Raw genomic sequence first — 20,923 nt, forward strand, 5'->3', positions numbered from 1 at the left:
TCACTGTAAAATGATTTGTCGTTTGTACCTTAGGTACCCTTCCTTTGAACCACAGTGCATCTTCTGGTTGTGTTCGAAAAGGACAATAGCCACAGAACAAAAATATTCACCATGTAAATGGTTATTCACATTAGAGAAAATTTTTTTAAATCTGAAAGTTATCAATGAATATGTTCTATAGCCCTCACAGATAATTAAAGCCTTGGGTTAAGTCAACTGAACCTGTGCCCTGTCGATTCTAAAAAATATGTAGATAACCCTGTGAGTCTGTCTGGCCCACTGCTGCTCTCTGTGCCTCTCTCATGCCACTTACGACATTCTACCCGTCTCGAAGATGTTTGTGTGCTCACCTTTCCCCACCATCATCAGTTTCTTGAAGATAGGAACAGGTTTAAATGATGTCTGCATGCCTGGCAACATCTAGCAATCCACTTTGCTGAGAGTAGATGTGCAGTGAACGTTTCCATGAACGAACAACTCTATCAGATCTTTCTATGCTTTCATAAAACTGCTGTATGGTTTTAGCCAATACTTATGAAGTAGGACTATTGGGCATGGAATTATGAGGCACATCTTCCTAGTCACCTTTTACTCATGTGAGCAGGGAAAATACTGCTTGTTTCTGTGGAGAGCACAGTAAGAACTTCACAGCCTGTACTGTGTGAATGGAAAAATCATATAGCTGAGCCACGGATGCCTGTTATTTCTACAAATCACAAATACACCGGAGTATGAACCTGGAACAATTTCTGGTTTCTCATTCAATCTCAATAGCCTGTGATGAGTGCAAGAGATGAAAAATCAATTGAATTACAACTACTAAAGTGAAAGAGAAATAACACACCAAGGTGAACACAGTGAACCTTTCAAAAGCTGTGAGTCCATTCATTAAGTCTTGCATGTAATTTTATAACCCAGTCTAAATTACCGAGTTCCACTTTTTCCTGAGATTTTTTCCAGGAGCATCTGCCAATCTCTCAATCAAGACAGGATTCTTAGCACCTGGAATCTTCATTCTGCCTTACGTATCTCATACTATTTCAGCCTCTGATAGAGAGGAAGGGCCCTAAGGCACTTCTCTATATTATTTGGTTGTTGTCATTCTTTACTCCCCATATAAATTTTTAACTCCTCACTTACTATGTGCCACACACCAGGCAGGAAACCAATGATGAAATGGAAATAGTTTAGTAAGAGAAAAATGGCAGACGACTGAATACTTGAAGTAAAATGGGATGAATGCTAATGTAGAAGTGATACGCAAATATATAAAACAACAAACCTATCTGACAGCTTGTAGTCCTATCCCATTTATTCTACTTTAATTTTCTCCATAGTACTTATCATCTTACACCACATATTTACCTGTTTATTATTTTACTGTCATTCACCCTCAACCAGAATATGAACTCCAGGTCTGTTTTGTTCCTCACTGCATCCTTATGACATGCTGGTGCCTGGCACATGGTAGGTTCTTAGGAAATATTCCTTGAAAGAATGAATGAATAAAGGGAATGAAAATGCTACGGAAACATAAAGAGGGAAATGATTTTCTTTGTCCAAGAGAGTCAGGAGAGGCTTCAGCGTGGGAAGACCTTTGTTCTGGCTCTTGAAGGGTGAGAAGGAATTAACCAGGCCAAGATGGGAGAAATACCAGACCCAGCGGGAGAAACCGAATGTACAAACTCACAGAGGTGTGGTGAGATCAGCCACATTGGGGGATGGGTGCGTGGCTGGAGCCTGAAGGCTGAGGCTGGGAAGGGGCAGGTAGTCAAGGGTAATCAAGAATCTTCTATGATATGCTAAGAAGCTTGGACTTTTTTCCTTCAGGCAACGTGAACCATCAAAGGCTTACGAATGGCTAAAGGCTTACAAAGGCTTACAAATGGCTAAAGGCTTACAAATGGCATCCTTATAGCAGAAGGATGCTATAAAATAGTGAAGACATGAGGCTGTGATTTGCATTTCTTCAGAAATGCCTTCCTCATAATGCAAGGTGGTTATAATCCAGAAAGCGATAACAGACTTTTGGAAATGAAGAACACGGCATTGGTAAGAAAACAGAAACTCACCTTCCATGACGACAGGCCGTGTAGACTGTACCCTCCTCGCTGCCAACCACGAAGTTATTGACGTCTCCCGTTGGGAAAGCCATTCCGGTAACAGCCACAGGCTTGGACTTATTGTACACCAGCTCCATGCTCTCCTACCAAAACATGGCGTGGTTACATTCCCTCTGTCAACTCCTTGCCATGCCAAAGATAGCACGGAAAAATCATTTGACTAAATCGCCTGTTTGCTTTTCACACAGCGTTACAAAAGACCCCGGCTGTGCCAGAAACCACGCTTTACTGCCCCTGACATTCATGCTTCTGTGTATCGCTGGTTTCAGGCCGGCTGTATTTCATCAGTGTGTGTGCTGCTTCTGAAGTCAGACAGAGATGACAGGTGAGAATTTTGAAACTAATGGTGCAGAAACTAAAGATAATACTGTAATGGTTACACTTGTCAGCCCCAGGCTTTAATACAACACACAATACCCTTATATTTACAAACATTTTCAACATCAATTGTTCGTGAGAATACACTTGTATTAATATCAGATGTACTAAGCACGTTTGTCAAAGCAGGAGTGTGTGTCCTCCATGGACTGAAACCAGAAAGTTGTCACTCAGGTCATAAAAACCAGATTTCAACAGGGACTAGATTTCATGAAGGGCAGACATTGGGTGTGTAGGCTCTAAGCCTGCAAAAGACAATGTTTAAATAAGTCTTTAAAATGGTAAATGAGAGTCTTTATTTTATCTAAAATGATTCTCAATATTGGGAATTCAAGTGTATTTTAGAAGACATTCTGCTGAATTAAGTTTAACGACAGTGAAGAACAGTTAAGTATAACTAACATCCTTGAGTATTTCTGGCTATTTACATCAAACAGCCTGCTTTGTGCACCTAAAGTAACTTTAAAACAACATTCTAGGGGATCATGTCATTCTGTTTGGAAGTTTAGTCTTTCTTTATGCAAACAAATAAACCTAGTCATCGCAGCTAAGGAGTCCATAAATCGGAAGCACATGCTAACAGTCTGGGAAGTGCAGACCACGTGGTCACGTGACATGCCTGCAGTTTGTGAGATCCAGACGCAGCGAGTGCTTTTAGTGAGGGGATGCTGTGACAGTGTAATACAGAAACCTAGACCAACCGGGGGTCTGCTCCATGGCTAAAATTAGCAGAGGGAAGGTACAGTCTCTTGGTCACCTACTTGGGACAGAGAGGGAATAGGGCAACTGTTGTCTGTTCCCATGTCTGCCTGCCATCCACAGCCATGCCATGAAATGCTCCATCTCTGTACAGAGACAGGCGTCTGCGGGCATGCCAAAACTAATAAAAATGGTCATGTAGCCCCCGTACGACTCGCTTTAACCTAAACAAACACACATTTAATCAGCAAAATGGGCAATTAAAAATTCCTAATTAGAGGGTTCACTCATATCTGTTTGCTTTTAAAAGAAAACAACATATTGCTGAGAAATTTAAGACAAAGCTATAAAATACCCACACACAACTCCCAACTTGTATAAATGTTAAAGATCAGCAAAAATAGAGGAACTTAAATTGTAAGGAACTTATTAGCTCTCCCCCCACACTAAAATTATAAAAAGAACTTCTTTAGTCTTAGTATTCTCTTCATCTGTATTGTGTGGAAACTTATGCGAGGTTCCTTTCAGTTTCCACATTTCCTTATGTATCCTGAAACTTCTAATGTCTTCTAAAATTGTGACAGAGACATTCCAGGATTGTTATTCCAGGAAAGGGAATAGGAATGTTAAAATTGAGAAGTATCACCTAGATATCTTTTACAATTTTCTTGATGTTTCCTCACATTGTCAAAGGCTGTAACAGGAAATTCTTCTCTGTTTTTAGCTGGAGGACAGTGAAGTATTTTTTTCCCCAAGAAATGTGGAAAGAGTATGGATATGTGTGTATTTATCTGTGGGTGTAAGTGGTGTCTTCCGTGTGAGCATACATACATATATTCTGAAAGTTGCATTTAGATGCCTCCCCCCAATGGTCTCTTGCACTTCTGCTCCTTTGTTTAGCTCCCATTACTGTAATCAGGAGCAGTTTGGAAACCTTGGAACTTTTTCATTTTCAACTTCTTGTTTTTTGAGCAAGGAATGGCAGGAGCCACCCTAAGAAACATTCCAGAGGAGAAAACAGATGGTTGGACAAATTCTTCAAACACACAAGGCAGTTGTCTAGGCTACAGATACAAGCAAGGGCTTGGATTTCTGTTTTGCTGGGATACCTTTTCTCCAAGGCGAGGACCCATCAGGGATCGCTCTGCTGAGTTCCAACCCCGTTTATATTTGTTTAACAATGCTGTAGGGTAAGTACAATTCCTACCACAGCCAACTTCCATAATTACTATGCTTTAAAATGGATTATTTCATTTTCACTTGAAACTGACCTAAGGATTAACGTATTACAATAATTACATGATTTGCGGTAAAGGAAATGGGTTTGGCTTCAAGAGGAGGCTGCTGAAAACAGGCCCCACTCTTTCAAGTGCACACATTGATTTTAGGTCCTATAGGATGTGAGAGTTTGGCTTTTAGGAACTCTGTTCCATTAGGCAGGTTATCTCTTTTAACCAAGATGCTCTTATGTGTAGGGGAAAACAAACCCACCTGTGGAGTGGAGAGCATGTCCAGGCTCCAGGAACACATTTTACCATCGGTAGAGACAGTGATGAGGTTATGAGCATTCTGGGTCCCAACAACATTTACACAGTACACGGGATGCTGCAGAAACATAAACATGGAGGATCAAACCCTGATCCGAGAGGAAATGCTTACATCTGAGTGTCAAACACGTTACTCTAAAACAAGGATTAAGGAGTGACATAATCCCACAATAATACAAGCCTCAGGTCATTTGCCACTTTTGATTTGAACCTGATTTCTTTTTAAAAGCTCTGGCAGCAACACGTCGTAGTGGAAATACTCAGAAAGCTTCGCCTTGCTCGGTCAGATGCAGTACGATGGAGCTGAAGCAAACGGGAGCAAATGAGGATTGATGGGACAGAAGGTGCACAGGGAGGTGCATGTGTATTACTTGAATGAGGCTCCACCACATAGTCTGGCTTCTAACCTCACCATGAGTGACGGAAAAAGACAGTCTTCAAAAAGGTAGAACAACTGCCTTTTGGAAGGAGTGTTAACTAACTCTGGAGTTTAGCGCATTATAGCCACAGTGCCAGACATTTGTTAACATGCTTTATAAAAAGTGGTTAATATTCATCAGCCTCTTTGACTTGAGGGAGAGATACTGGTGGTGGAAATTATTGGCACAAGGAACCTAGTAAGATTAAATTAGGTTTCTTTATGTTGCTGTAAAACCTAGGATTATGATAGATTTATTTCTCAAAGTATTGTTTAGGGTTGTATGGAGGCTTAGATTTGGCCAGGGCCTTGAGAAAGGTCACTTAAACGTCCCAGGAATCATAAGCAAGACGCTCTACCCTTTTGTCATAATGCAAGAAGGTTCTTCTACTCTGTAGAATCCTAAGAAGCACAACGTAGCGGTAATTTGGGTTAGATTTCAGGCAGCTTAGCCATCAGTGGCCAAACCACAACTTAGTTGATGCTTCTCTGTGCAAATAGCTGACAGTCTGAGCCTTTCTCTTGATGAGTTACTGTCCATAATACCTAGCCACAGCAACAATGAAACAATCTCTAACATTGCAAAGTTGATATTATATAAAGGATGGTTCCCAAACTATTATTATCATATAAACTCCTGGTCAGAAGGAACTGTAACAGTCGTAGTATAGCTGTTCACCTACCTCTCCCAAGAGGTGGTCCAAACTCTGCTTAAATACCTTTCTTAGCCAGTTTTAGCACTAATTCTTGGGCAGTTCCTCCTTCTACCAATGGGGATGAAGAAAGCTCAAGGAAATACTTTTAGTGAAGTGCCCTCTGACATCATATACATCAAGTCAAATAATACGTATGGATTGTTCTTATATTACCCCTCCTCCCCCGAGCCTTGTCTTGCTCTGACTCATCATCACCGATTCCTTCGAATGCGTTGAGGACCTGGTTTTCAATACCTTCCCCAGCCTGGACACTCTCTTTTGAATACGCTATATTTTGTCCGAGTTCCCCTTCCAGTGAAGTTCTGAGAATGAAACATAACCGTCTACGTACATTCTGACTAACTGAATATAGAAATACAGGGAGCATTGAACTGTCACTTCTCGTGTGATAAAAAAAAAAAAAAGTGCCTGTATTAACGCATCTTAAGATTTACACTTGCTTTTTTGGCAACTGCATCACCTCTTTTACCCATGCTGATGGAGAGTCAACCAAGTCCCTATGTCTTTTTCACACCACGTTCCTGCAGAAACCTTCAAATGGATCAGCTTTAGTAGATCTGGACAGTGGTAAGTACAGCAGAGATCTGGAACGAAATATTCTTCTGATCAGGTCTCTAAATACCAAAAGGACTGACTGGTTGTGGGGCTGTGGACAATGCTTTTTCCCAAGTCTCTGGTGTATGTGGAACGTACAGCAGAGTACAAACTCAAGGGTGAGTCACACGGCGTTCTAAGCTCTGCATGCAAATAAACAGGAAGAATGGATGAGACACATTGTCGCCTGAAAATGGCAGACTCAGTAAACCGAAGAATGAGAAAGCAAAGTCCAAACATTGTTATGAGCCCCAAATCTGCCTAGTGTTTTTTAGCAAGAGTCCAACAGGGCTTCTTCTGTTAACCACAGAGCATCAACACAAATCTCCAAAACCCTGATGGATCGGGACTCCTAAGGGTGGGTGTAGTAGGGAAAGAAGGCATCTAGAAGGATGTAGAGAGCAAATGCCCTGAGAAGGAATGTGTGTGGTAGCCCCTCCCTGGCTTTAATCAGTACTACTGGCCTGTGCTTTCAGAAGTAATAAAACTCAGTTTAAAAGAAAAGAGAGATGTAAAGAAACCAGAACAGAAGCAGACACGTGGGCATGCCTACTTATACACACACACAAACACACATCACTCTGCTTAATGGAAAGAAAAAAGCAATGGTACCGCTCATTTTTCCAGTATAGAAGCCAGATTGTTTTTATTTATTTTAGGAATAAACTTACTGTGTGCCAGAAGGTTTTTGCTTTAATTAGGATTTCCTGTTGTCCCAAATGCATATGTGTGGTGGGTGTGAAAGGAAATTAGTTAGTAATCTGTGGTGGGACTCTCTTTCCTTAACCACTTTTGATCCTGGTACCAATGAGCCAGGCATGAGTGGAAGTTGAAAGACAAGTCACAAAATTAACTGTGCTCTTTGAGCTGTGGATTCCACGAAACACAGCAAAAGAGAAAAAAACTTATTTGATTTTCTAACAGAAATAATGTGACCCTGTTTGATAATAACAGTATTTTCGTTGTGAAGATCACATCCTAAGTTGCTTGGAAAATAGACGAATAGTTTGGAAGAGCCCCTGCAGCATTTGGATTCTCCCCAAAAGCTTCGTGCTAAACGTTCTGATACCTGGATTTATAACTTTTTGAAATTTCAGGAGGTATGCTCACAAACGCACCAGATATACACACAGGGCCAAGAAATGGCTTCATGCTCCTTGAGCAAACACCTGCATCAAGCCCGTCTCCTCTTGGGTCACAATTTTCTGTTATTAGTTTGGAGAAATGGGGTAGGCAAGAGCAATTTTCCCAGATTCCCAAGAACTAGTTTCACCTGCATGTGTGTTAGGCCCAAGTCAATCAGAATTAAGGCTGACTTGGTATTTGTCGTTTCCCATTGTCCATCTTACAAGAGTGGAAGAATTTTCCTCTTCATGGTCTCGGCTAAAACAGCTAGCAGTTCTTTTTCAAAGCTAGATGGTTTTGAGGCCAGCAGATGAAACAAATGAGGCAACCACATTAAGGAAATTGAAACAATAGCAGAGCTGTATCCTTGGGCATAATTTGGGCATTTCAGAGAAAGGACATCAATTCCCCTGAATGTCAGGGTAGCAGAGATTGATGGAGACATGCCTGTCTTCTTATTCCTCCTAACAATTGCTAAACACACCTGTCATTCTCTTAAAGGAAATGACAGACTAGTTGTCTTACGAACACTATACTGAAACTCTTCTGCTAAATTATGGGTAATGGTTTTGAGATGTTGACTTTTAACCCTAGGGATTATACTGTCACTGTAGACTTTATCGTTGAGACTTACACCATGCATTCCAGAATTTAAAGTCACAGCACTCCCTCAAATCACAAGTGGAAAAGGCCTATTGGCAAAAGTCCCATATGCCATCCCTAGACAGTAAGTGCTTACTCTTTATGGTCTATTTGAAAATATGAGTTTCCACCTTATAATGTAAATGTGAAGAGTTTCTTTGGGAAAACAATTTCACAGATGCTTCTTCCAAGGTTTCTTCCTGTGGCATTTTTTAGTTTCAAGCTATCCTCCCTGTAGCTTTATGGGACATCCAAAGAGATCCTTTCTATGTGTTAAAACTTGTAGATCGTTAAGAGAGTCCTCTAAACCCAGTGCTTCCTTCATCTACTTTCCACTCGGCTTTCCTTTAGTCAGTCAGAAAGCAATCACTATAAGTTAGATACTTCGAAGTTGGAGTTACTAACAACAGCCGTACTTCTGTCAGTTATCCCCTCTTTCAGGGCTTGGGTGGCTGACCGGGATGTGACAAAAGCTTGACTTACTGTGTGTGCAGCAGCCGACAAGGGTGTCCGCTGGACTGGCGTCCTCCGATGACTGCGATTATCCCACAGGACAATCTGGCCCGAGTAAGTCCCACCAACTACCAAATTGGGATGGAAACGAGCAAAGCAGACTGACATCACAGAGGACTGTGGGAGGGAAGAGGAGAAAGGTATCGTGTGAAATGGTTAGAGGAGGCTTGTTTCTTCCTGAAGAAAAAACTGCTCACCACATAAACTCAGCACATCCTGGAAAACACAAAGCAAACGTTAAGTGCAGAGCGTGTAGGACATTTTGTACACAGACACAGAATTTCCCTGGAGAGATTGGCCGATGTTTACTCCTTGAAACTTGAAATCTGAAGTCTCGGCCACGTCATCAAATAGGCATAAACCCTATCTTACGTACATCATGTTTTGTGGTCTGTAAAGCTTGGGTGTGTGGGTATTTCCCATTTATCAATAAAATCACATCAGAATTAATATTAATTCTCCATTAGTCTTTATAAAACAATTCTTTATTTGAGGGCATGTCTGCATCCGTGTACAGTGTTGGCAAGGCTTTGAGGACTTTGAGACTGGGTACTTTTTTTTTTCTTTTTGGCTTAATGTAGACTTCTAGGAAGTGTACTGATCTCAGACTGATCCAACTGGTTCCTCCCCAAATTCCCTCGCCTCCCATGGGCATTCTCCTGACCTTTATCCTGCCCACTTCAGACAATCCTTAATGTTATTCTTTGCCTATTTTAACAGTCAAGAATGGATTTCAGTCCAACTCTGCCACGGCCTGTCATAGCATCACGAATGTGGTTTCTAAAATCCCACAGAAGACTACCGGGCACTACATTTTATAGGAAATTACTTAGCTGAGCAGGAGCCATGACACATTTAAAATCAGACAAGCTGGCTGTCCCACATTTGCTAAGAAGTCCACTGTGATTCCTGTTGTGCTTTTACATGGTTGCATTTATACGCAAAAGTAATTGTTTCTAATAAACACATTTCACCCTTTCAGTTAAATTCAACGAGTGATCGTATGTGTAAGGAAGGCATTGTACCAGGCATGATGGGAATACAAAGGTAGTCACTGCCCTCGACAAACCTGTGCCCTAGGAAAGAGAACTAAAAAGCATGCGTTCGACGAACATGCTGCCGCTGGTCCCTACATGCTAGTCCATACCTTTGTATGGAATAAAAAAAGGTGCCTCTCTGCACAACACAGTCACGTGGGCGTGCGCCTTGGCAAGCGGGGAGGAAGGTAGATTTTTGTCCTCACTTGTCCCTTGGGTTTGAGATGCTTATGCGGGTCACAACTTGCACACGCAAGCAGCAGCCCTGAAGGTGACATGGGCCATGACTAGGTCATAGGAGCGTGTGTGTGTGTGTGTGGCGTGGAGCGGGGGGGTGAGAAAGGTCTGGTTTAGCTAGGAGAGGGGGAAAAAAGAGGGGAGTGGAAAGGGTGGGATGGTTAGAAAGACCTCATGAAAGGGAATGCATCACCCTTGATGTAGATGTGGAATGTTCAGCAAGTGGAGAGGAAAAGAAACAGTGATCCCTGAGAGATGGGATAATGGGAAGACAAGACCGGAGGCTCCAAAGCAGAGGCGGCTGAACAGCCAGTCTGGTTTGGCTGAGAAGGAGCTTGCATGGAAGAAGCAGGGAGTAGGAAATGTGCCTGAAGGGTTCATCTGGGCCAGACAAGAGTGGACCTTGAATGGCAGGCACTGTGTGGACTGTTTTCTGTGGGCAATAGTGAGAAATCACTGCTTTCTGAGCAGAGAGAGAGACAGACAGAGACAGAGAGAGGATCAACGGTTTAACTGTTAAGCCACTAAAGCAAAGAAGTCATTGAAAAAGAAACGATAACCTCTTTGTGACTGGGAAGCTAACTGTCCATTAAAAAAAAAAAAAAAAAGTCAGATCTACTATCAGCCCAAGGCTAGCTCCTACTCAGAGTCTCAGATTCTCTGAAGTACAATGAAGAACGTAGACTATTTTTCAATGTCATGTTTTCCTAGTTTGAATGATTCTCAATTCCAATTCCTTGAGCACGATTCAATGGGGGGCATGCTTGTGCCCCAATCCGGTTTTCATAAAGTTCAAGAATAACTCTCAACAATGGTACTGAATTAAAGAAAAAGAAAATAATGCGGGTCAGCTTCCTGTTTTTACACATCTCACAGAAACGATTCTGAGCTTTCAATTGATGAAATTCTTTTTCTGCTTGAGCTAGGTTGGAGACATTTCCTTTGAAACTTCAGAAAGACTTAAAATTATCCAGGTGATATCAACAATTGAATTTACCAAAGCTCTCCAATGGATATAGAGAAAGGAATGTCATTAAATTTGAAAAATCCAGAATTAAACCACTTAATTGCTTTTGTGTTTCACTTAAATCTTAGCAAATACTGCTCCAAACCTTACACAGTTTGTTAAGAGACTAAACTACAGGAAAACAGTGGAGGTATTTCTACAAAACAGAAATACATAGTTGGTGATCAACCAGAATCCAACACCACAACGTGAGAACTTAATTCCTACTTTTTCATTCATTAGTGTGTCCGCTTTGCATTCATTCATTAAACACACAGTGCTAAGTACTAACTAAATCATTTCAAAAAACGTTAAATGTCAGAAAAGCACCCCCATCTCGAATTCAGAATTCTCTTTACATTTGATAAAAAGTCAAATTATTATGAAACAGAAACAGACTCATAAATATAGAAAACAAATTTATGGTTACCAAAGGGGAAAAGGGCGGGGGAGGGATAAGTTAGGAGTTTGGGATTAGCAGATACAAACTACTATATATAATATAGATAAGAAACAAGGTCCTACTGTATAGAACAGGGAACTATATTCAACATCCTGTAATAAAACAATGGAAAGAATATGAAAAAGAATATATGTATAACTGAATCACTTGCTGTACACCAGAAACAAACAACATTGTAAACCAATTATACTTTAATTAAAAAAAGTCAAATTGGTGCTAAAAAAAAAAAGAGTAACACCACTTTGGAGCATCAGAGTTCTGCCATTAGAGTCTACTTTGTTTTGCTGAAAACCAATCTTTACGATACCTCCATGAGGAAAAAAGAGTAGAAATACTTATTTTATATCTGGAAGATTAGAAATGATGGAGAATTTGTGATTCATCAATTGCACTTATTTTTTTAAGCTCAGTATGTTAATTATAGTAAATATTCTATGTATTATAGACTATGTATAAATGTTAAAAATAGATCTCTAGGGTATGCCACATTTGACATAGTATTATTCATATGGAAACTCTAAGGCAGTATGATCACAATTATCTACATGTAAAGTTTAGAATTTAGTCATTTCTTGAGATGTTTCAAAGTACCCTGATGTTTGATTTAATGGTAGCAAACACTTGGTTGATTGACTGAATTTTTAATTTTTCATCCAAATGTTTAGGTTACTTTAGACACATGGGAACAGTCCCCCAACTACAGTCCTGACAGAGACAGCTCCTCTTCTAATTTGGAAAGTCTGCATCAAACCGCGACTAGTAAAGCGTCTTAGAAAAATCCCTGCAACCTTGCACTGTTCATACAGCTACGGATCTAGTTGTTGTTGCCAATTGTCATGGAATTTATTGACTGTCAGCATAAAGAGCAAAGGATGATATCATCCTGTCAGTTATATCTATTGGGTAAAGAGTAAAAAAGCATTCCAGAAAAAGTGACTGACACTACTAAAACATGTGGCTTTCTGTTGTTCTCATATTTAACAGTTGTTGTTCTCATATTAACATTTTCTGAAGACATATTCTATGAAAAACATTAATAATACTAATGCTATCTTAAAAATTTCATCACTCTCCTGGGCATTTAAAATTTTGTATTCACTCAGTTATTCAGTGTCGTAATAAAGCATTACATGATTAACACAATTTAGACAAACAAATTGGAAACAAGAAGCTTCCCTACCCTTGTTATTCTTGGCTCTGTAAGAATACGTATCTATATAGTTTGTAGTTTTAACTTTTTACCTATTTTATTTTTTTCTTTAAAATATTAGAGCCTTGAGGGCTTCCCTGGTGGCACAGTGGTTGAGAGTCCGCCTGCCGATGCAGGGGACACGGGTTCGTGCCCTGGTCTGGGAGGATCCCACATGCTGCGAAGCGGCTGGGCCCGTGAGCCATGGCCGCTGAGCCTGCGCGTCCGGAGTCTGTGCTCCGCAATGGGAGAGGCCACAACAGTGAGCAGCCCGCATACTTCAAAAAAAAAAAAAAAAAAATTAGAGCCTTGAAATTATTTTGGAAAATAACATACGGCCTTTAAACATTCAAATCAAGTAGTTTACATAAGTGGAAAAATCATGATAAAGATGATGAGAATTTTGGGACAATGCTGACTGTTTAATCAAAGTAAGTTTTCCCAAGACTACAGTCGAACTGTTTTAACACAGCTAGTGATTTCATTTACGTGGCCATGTTGATGGTCAAATCAGGCCCCAGAAATATGATAAGCTCCTATGTTAAAAGCTTCGTGTAAAAGTGGTGAGCTTGACCGTCTATATTCCAATACAAGGAACACAGAGACATTATTACATGGGGAACCACTATTTCCAATAGGACGAGCATGCCATTTTGATTACTTTACACACTATAGTTCCCCCAAACCAGGACAAGCAAGGTGGTGAGACTATGTCTGGAGGATCAGGCTATCTCTATTGACAGTTTCTGGTGTCCTCCGCAGACGTGGGCACCCAGAGGCTCCTGAGGAAACTGTTTATTTTCTCATCTTGTACAGACTGCCTGGTGCAAAGGCAGCCCTCCTCCTTAACCATATTGCCACATGGCCATTTGCACACGAGCTGACCCACTAGAACAGGGTTCCATGCTCTCGTCATCTATTTCGAGACCAGGCAGTTAATTTCACCCCACTCACTAAGGGAATTCCACAGAGACGAGCCGGGTGGAGGCTCCATTCTCCACGTCTCCCTCCTCGCACTGCACACCAACTGCATTCAATTCCAGTCGGCCCCGAGCCCTCTTTAAGTGGCTGTGGGGCTGTTTTCTATTTTATAGAGTTAATCCAGGCCAGCTTAAGGATGGTACTTTCCCTTAACCACAGACCCAGATGCCCAAGGCAAACAGCCTTTGGTCACTGCTGGTTGGGCAGCTGGTGCCGTAGGTTCACATTTGATCTGGTCGCCCGGGTCCTTTTGTGTGTAGCACTCTGCCCGCTCCCCAGCCATCATGCCTGGGCAGGAAGGATAGGGGCCCTGCATTCAAAAGCATCTCTTATTTCAAGTACCATCTCTTCTGGGGAGAAGTTAATCCTTGAGAGGGAATGGCCATATTGTTGCCATATGCTGTTTAATGGTGGCTGACATTTTATTTGCCTAAAAGCTAATGCTTAGCTGTCAGAGGGTTGTGAGGCAGACAGATCAGATGCTTCTGGCTACTAGTGAGCTAGTATATATTTCTGCAAGTACCTAAGAAACCCTCAAAGATATTTCTTATGTTAATGGAAACAAATGTAATTGGAGAACACTGCTGTCAAAACACCTCTTACAGGCAATCAGGCAGCACCAGGCATCTGACAATGTAGAAGGTTGTGAAGGTGGAAAAACCAAGACATGAGTCATGAGTTGGGCATTTAACTTTAATTGAGATGAAGGGAAAGGGTCTTTCCTCTTTCAGAGCTCTCTTTTCCTATGCCTAAGTCTCTATCCTAGGGTACACACGTCACTCTTCTAAACTCTACGAGTAACCATCTATGAAAGTTACCACCCCATTAGTAATGGGGTGTGCAGGAGCAAAAGCTGAATTAGCTTGCTTGTCAGTTTGTATTTAAAAAAAATTAATGTAAAGCAGCTGATTCTAAAATCTGATTTCTGGGAGATTAGAAACCACTCATTCCAATGACCTTTCTTCACATCCCTCGGAATTTTCGTGCATCTCAGTATCGTGTGTCCCTAGACCTGGGCTGTGTGCTGAGTACACAAAAGTTAGTGCGCAAACCACAATGAGGTGCCACTTCACACCCTCTAAGATAGCTATAATTTTTAAATGTTTACATGTCAATTATACCTCAGGAAAGCTAAGGGAAGAAACAAACAAAAAAGGAAAAATCGTAATTGTTGGTGAGGCTACGGAGACATTGGAACACTCATACAGTGCTGGTAGGAATGTAAAATGAGGCAGCCACTCTGGAAAACAGTCTGGCAGTTCCTGAAACCATTAAACTTAAACTTAGAGTTAACATCTGAACCCGGCAATTCCACTCCTAGGTATGTACCCAAGGTAACTGAAAACATGTAACTACTCGAATTGTACATAAATGTTCATAGCAGCATTGTTGATAATAGCCAAAAAGTGAAAACCACCCAAATGTCCATCAACTGAGGAATAAACAAAACGTGGTGAAACCATACAATGCAATATTATTCAATAAAAAGGAAGGAACTACTGATGCGTGCTATAACATGGATGAACCTTGAAAGGACGCTAAGTGAAAGAAGTCACAGAAGGTCACATATTGTATGATTCTATTTATATGAAATGTCCAGAAGAGACAAATCCACAGAGGCAGAAGGAAGATTAGTGGTTGCTCAGGAATGGGGGTTGGGGGAGAATGGGGAATGACTACTAATGGGTCTGGGTCAACTTTTTGGGGTAATAAAAATGTTCTGAAGTTAGACGGTGATGGTTACACAACTCTGAATACACGCAAAAAACTGAATTGTACACTTAAAAATAGTGAATTTTATGATGTGTGAATTATATCTCGATTTTTTTAATAAAAATTTTTTTAATTAAAAACTTTTAAAATTTAAAAAAATATATACATTGCTTATATATGGAATCTAAAATATGGCACGAATGGGACTTCCCTGGTGGCACACTGGTTAAGAATCCGCCTACCAATGCAGGAGACACGGCTTCGGGCCCTGGTCCGGGAAGATCCCACATGCCGCGGAGCAACTAAGCCTGTGCGCCACAACTACTGAGCCTGCGCTCTAGAGCCCGTGAGCCACAACTGCTGAAGCCCACGCGCCTAGAGCCCATACTCTTCAACAAGAGAAGCCACCGTGATGAGAAGCCCGCGCATCACAACGAAGAGAGTAGCCCCCACTCGCCACAACTAGAGAAAGCCTGTGCGCATCAAAGAACACCCAACACAACCAAAAATAAATGAATAATTTATAAAAAATAAATAAATAAAATACGGCACAAATGAACCTATCTACAAAACAGAAACAGACTCACAGACATAGAGATCAGACTTGTGGTTGCCAAGGGGGAGGGGGCAGGGAGAGGGGTAGACTGGGAATTTGGGGTTGGTAGATGCAAACTATTACATTTAGAATGGATAAACAAGGTCCTGCTGTATAGCACAGGGAATTATATCCAATCTCCTGGGATAAACCATAATGGAAAAGAACATTAAAAAAAGAATGTACATATGTGTGTAAAACTGAGTCACTTTGTTGTACAGCAGAGATTGCCACAACACTGTCAATCAACTATCCTTCAAATAAAGAAAGAAAATAAAATTAAAAAGAATAAAAATTCAATCCATAATTAAAACTCTTCCAACAACAACAACAGAAAAGTCAGTGTGCTGACACGGTTCTTATCTCATGAACCTTAACAACCTTATTTCTTATCTTCAGGACAACTGTCTGGACTACTTTGACCACTCGTTCCTGAAATAATTATTCTCTTTACTTCTTCCGAATAGCTTCTTCAGTTTCTACTCCCTGAGAGGTTCTGGAGGTGGAAAGGGAGGGTTGACACACTTGGAATCTCGAGACCTGACTTCCTGCTCTGATACCTACTAGTTGTATACATCCTCTAAGCCTTAATTTTTTTGCACATTTGCAAATCATTTTTAAAATTGTGCTGAAATACATGTAACATAAAATTATTAGCCATTATTAAGTGTACTGTTCAGGGGCATTAAGTACATTCACATTGTTGTGTAGCTATCACCATCATCCATCTCTAGAACATTTTCATCTTCCCGAACTCGAACTCTGTATCTATTAAACACGCACCCCCCCATTCCCACCCTCCTCTCAGCCCTTGGCAACCAGCAGTCTACTTTCTGTCTCTATGAATTTGACTACTCTAGGAACCTCATATAAATGGAATCAGAGTGCCTTTTGTGACATTTGTCATGTGTCACTTAGCATGTCATAAAGGTGTTATTATACCCAGGTAGCACTACTAGTTTTAGTGCATGCATGCTGTGGCATATAACAGAATTTCTTTTTCTAAGTCTGAATAATATTCCATCATATGCATATACCACATTTTGTTTATCCATTCATCTGTCAATAGACACTTGGGTTGCTTCTACTTTTTGGCTATTGTGAATAACGTTACTGTAAATATACAATATTTACAAATACTGTAATTGTATACAGATTATCTCTTCAAGATTCTGCTTTCAATTCCTTTGGGTATATACCTGAGAGTGGAATTGATGGATCATATTCCATTTTTAAATTTTCGAGGGACTCTCATACTGTTTTCTATAGTGGCTGCACCATTTTACATTCTTACCTGTAATGCACAAAGGTTCCAATTTCTCCATACCCTTGCTGATTCGTATTTTCTGCTTTTGTTTTATTTTATAGTCGCCATCCTAATTGAAGTGAGGTCTCATTCTATGCCTGAATTTTCAATTCATGGCAGCAGCACGAGAGTTCTTGCCCTGCCTAGAAACAGGGCATTTTCTTTGCCTCTCTTCCCTCGGGGCCGTTGCAAGATTTGAATTAAGTAATGCAGTTTAAAGACGATAAACAACATTGCATGCCGCTATATAAAGTTAGAAGTGACTTCTGTGATTTGAAGAAACACTTCCAGGGAAAACAAAGGTCCAGAGACGTTTTCATTTTGCTCAACAATCTTTTCTAAGCAGTTCTGATAGTAATGCTAGGTCCTGCCTTGACGATCGAGGTTGAGAAATTGTCTCCGAGAAGTTTTACTGCACCTTTTGTTACACGTTTTAACTCTCTGGAGTCCTTATTTTGACAACCCTCTTCTCCTTCCTGGGACACTGAGTCTCTCTGGTTTAACAGATCTTCATGCTTGGTTATAGCTCCTGCTGTTGATGGCAATTCTAAGTCCTGACAATTTGCTGACTTTGGGTAACGAGGAAGAGGAAGAGGAGGAAACTGTGAAATGTTAGCACCAGAGATAACTCTACAGTGAAAGCCAAGATGAGATTCATGCCACATTATTATTCAGGCATACTCATATTGCAAGCTCTGCCAATTTAGGAAAATTTAGGCTCTAAATCTTAGTCCCTTCGGTGCAAGAACTTTTGAATACAACAAAATTCTAGGGCAATGGGATAATCTACACGCTAATTCCAGAAAGATTTCTGAAATGGGATTTTTCTTATGTTAACATATTTCACTTTTTTTTTTTTTTTTTTTGCGGTATGCGGGCCTCTGTTGTGGCCTCTCCCATTGCGGAGCGCAGGCTCTGGATGCACAGGCTCAGCGGCCATGGCTCATGGGCCCAGCCGCTCCGCGGCATGTGGGATCCTCCCGGACCGGGGCACGGTTGAACCCGCATCCCCTGCATCAGCAGGCGGACTCTCAACCGCTGCGCCACCAGGGAAGCCCCATATTTCACACTTTTGAGTCGAGCTGGGACTTACTTATCTGTGATGTGACTTTACATCTGACTATTATTCATCATTTGCAGGTGCATGGACCCCTCAAGCTATTTTCTAAGTCAGTGTTACTCCAAACTTGCCTGTACCTTAGCATCATCTGAGGACCTATTTAAAATTCCCCAGTACTCAAGCCACAAACCATACCAATTAAATAAGAATTTCTGGGGGTAGGACCCAGGCATCAAGACTTTTTAAAATTGCACAGGAAATTCCCACGTGCAGTCAAGTGAACAGTACTGTTTTAAAGCGATGGTTCTTGAACTTATCTGAACATAAGTACTTAGTTTATTAAAAACACAGATTCCTGGGTCCCAGCCTGGATCTACTGAATCAGAATTTGAAGAGGCCCGGAGGTCTGTGCTTTGTGTCACTGAGAAATCTGGAGGACCTGCAAACAACGAATTAGTTGAGTATGGCTGAAAGTCACTGTGAGATGAATCTCCTTTTGCATCAGTGTAGGCCATGCCTGGGATGTTTCCTTCATGGGGTCATGCACCCATTTGCACAACCTGGCCAACTGAGACACATATGATACAATAAAAGTTCCTCTGCCAAAGTGCCATTGCTTAATTTCCTTCAATTTGACTTGCTAGTTTTTACATCTCTCCTGGCTTCCCCTTCCCTCCTAAGTGATTAGGCTCTTAGAAAGAGATCACTGAGAGGGATACTAAAGGTTTAGGCCCCAAGTTCCCTTCACCATCATGCTCCAAGCTGACACTGAACACCCGAGAGTTTTCTTGTTTATTATTAGGAGGGCTAATAAACATTATCACTGTCACACTAGATTACATGGTTATTTACTTGTGGGGGCATTCCAAATTTCTGAGCACCTACTAAGTGCCAAGCACGTTGTATACATCTCTCTATCAGTCCTATTAGGTGGGTAATTTTGCCTCTTTTTCTTCAGATTAGAAAACCCAGACTCAGGCAAGTAACGTCATGGGCTTAAGATCAAATAAGTGGCAAAGCTCAAATCTGAACTATGGCCTGGCTGATTTAGAAAGCAATATACTGTGAAACCTTGCATGAACTGAATGTAGGTGCACCTTCTCTTTGAGATATACAATCCTCCCCCTTCTGACTTCATGCCATGGGACTTGGGACTCATGATCACAGACAACCTCATGCATCCCTACAGGGCAGAGAGGGCTTTTGGGCTCCCGTCTGCTACAGTGGCTTTGGCGTGGAGTCTCTAAGCCCCTTCCAGCTGGACTTCTGTTGCTAGTATAGAGATCGACCACCTGACTCAACAGAACTAATTAGCACCAATTGTGGTGATACCTACACCATGAGGTGGGTTCTTCCTGCTGAGAACTGATTGCGACCAAATAATCATTTCATGGAAGTCTACTGAACAGCTAACAGCTGGAAACCAGTTGGGTCACTACTAATAAGCTCTGCGTTTACTGTCATTGCTTTGGGAGAAAACGCTTTGTTTTCATCTTATCACTATGTAGCCAAATCAAAAATGCCATTTCAATACAACCTTCTTAAATGAGTGTTTATACCCCTAAATAATTATGTGAACTGTTATTAGCTCTTGTGAAAAGGGGAGAGTGCCCCCATGTGCTTTAACGAACAAAAGAGACTTCCTACCTAGAGACACAGACACAGGAACCCATTCTTCTCAACTCAAGAAATATGAAATACACATACATTTTTAAAATAAGAGGTTCGTTAGGAGATGGGATCCTCTTGGGTAAAATGGTCACATTTTGGAAATGAAAGGTAAGGATTGTGCTAAGTGAAATAAGTCAGACAGAGAAAGACGAATACTGTATTATATCACTTATACGTGCAATCTAAAAAATACAACAAACTAGTGAATAAAACAAAAAAAGAAGCAGTCTCACGGATACAGAGAACAAACTAATGGTTACCAGTGGGGAGAGGGCAATATATAGGTAGGAGGAAAAAAGGGTTATTATGGGATTATATGAAATCATCTGTGTGAAACTTCTAAAAACTGTAAAGCACTACAAATTTTAAAGAATCTTTCATTCAATAAAAAAATTTAAAAGTTAAAGAAAAGAGAAAGGGATGCCCTGTGTTAAGGAAAAAGTTCAAAAACAACAATCAGTGAAAATTTTGAGGTGTATTCCATCCTCACCTGTACCTGGAGAGTCTCTTAAAGATCTATACAATGCAAGACACATACAGAATGGCCATCTTTAAAAAGTCGACAAAAAAATGCTGGAGAGGGTGTGGAGAAAAGGGAACCCTCTTATACTGTTGGTGGGAATACAAATTGGTGCAGCCACTATGGAAAACAGTCGGATGTTCTTCAAAAAAAAACAAATAACAGAGTTGCCATATGATCCAGCAATCCCACTCCTGGGCATATATCCTGACAAAACTACAATTTGAAAAGACACATGCACTCCTATGTTCATAGCAGCACTATTTACAGTAGCCAAGACATGGAAGCAACCTAAATGTCCACTGACAGAGGAATGGATAAAGAGGATGTGGTACATATATACAATGGAGTATTACTCACCCATTAAAAAGAATGAAATAATGATACTTG

The 20,923-nt window shown here is 40.8% G+C and overlaps 1 protein-coding gene across 4 annotated transcripts in view; it reads right to left on the reverse strand.

Annotated features, from left to right (window-relative positions):
* DYNC1I1 (dynein cytoplasmic 1 intermediate chain 1) overlaps nucleotides 1-20,923 on the reverse strand; it is a 338,242-nt gene that overhangs the window by 75,295 nt on the left and 242,024 nt on the right. For all 4 annotated transcript variants that reach the window (XM_065884069.1, XM_065884071.1, XM_065884070.1 and 1 more), the window contains 3 exons: nucleotides 8,726-8,872; nucleotides 4,692-4,805; nucleotides 2,073-2,206 (listed from right to left, as the gene is read on the reverse strand). In XM_065884069.1, coding sequence (XP_065740141.1) covers nucleotides 2,073-2,206; nucleotides 4,692-4,805; nucleotides 8,726-8,872 — 395 coding nt within the window. The remainder of the gene's footprint in view (nucleotides 1-2,072; nucleotides 2,207-4,691; nucleotides 4,806-8,725; nucleotides 8,873-20,923) is intronic.

This window comes from Phocoena phocoena, chromosome 9 (assembly GCF_963924675.1).
Source record: "Phocoena phocoena chromosome 9, mPhoPho1.1, whole genome shotgun sequence".
Taxonomy (NCBI): domain Eukaryota; kingdom Metazoa; phylum Chordata; class Mammalia; order Artiodactyla; family Phocoenidae; genus Phocoena; species Phocoena phocoena.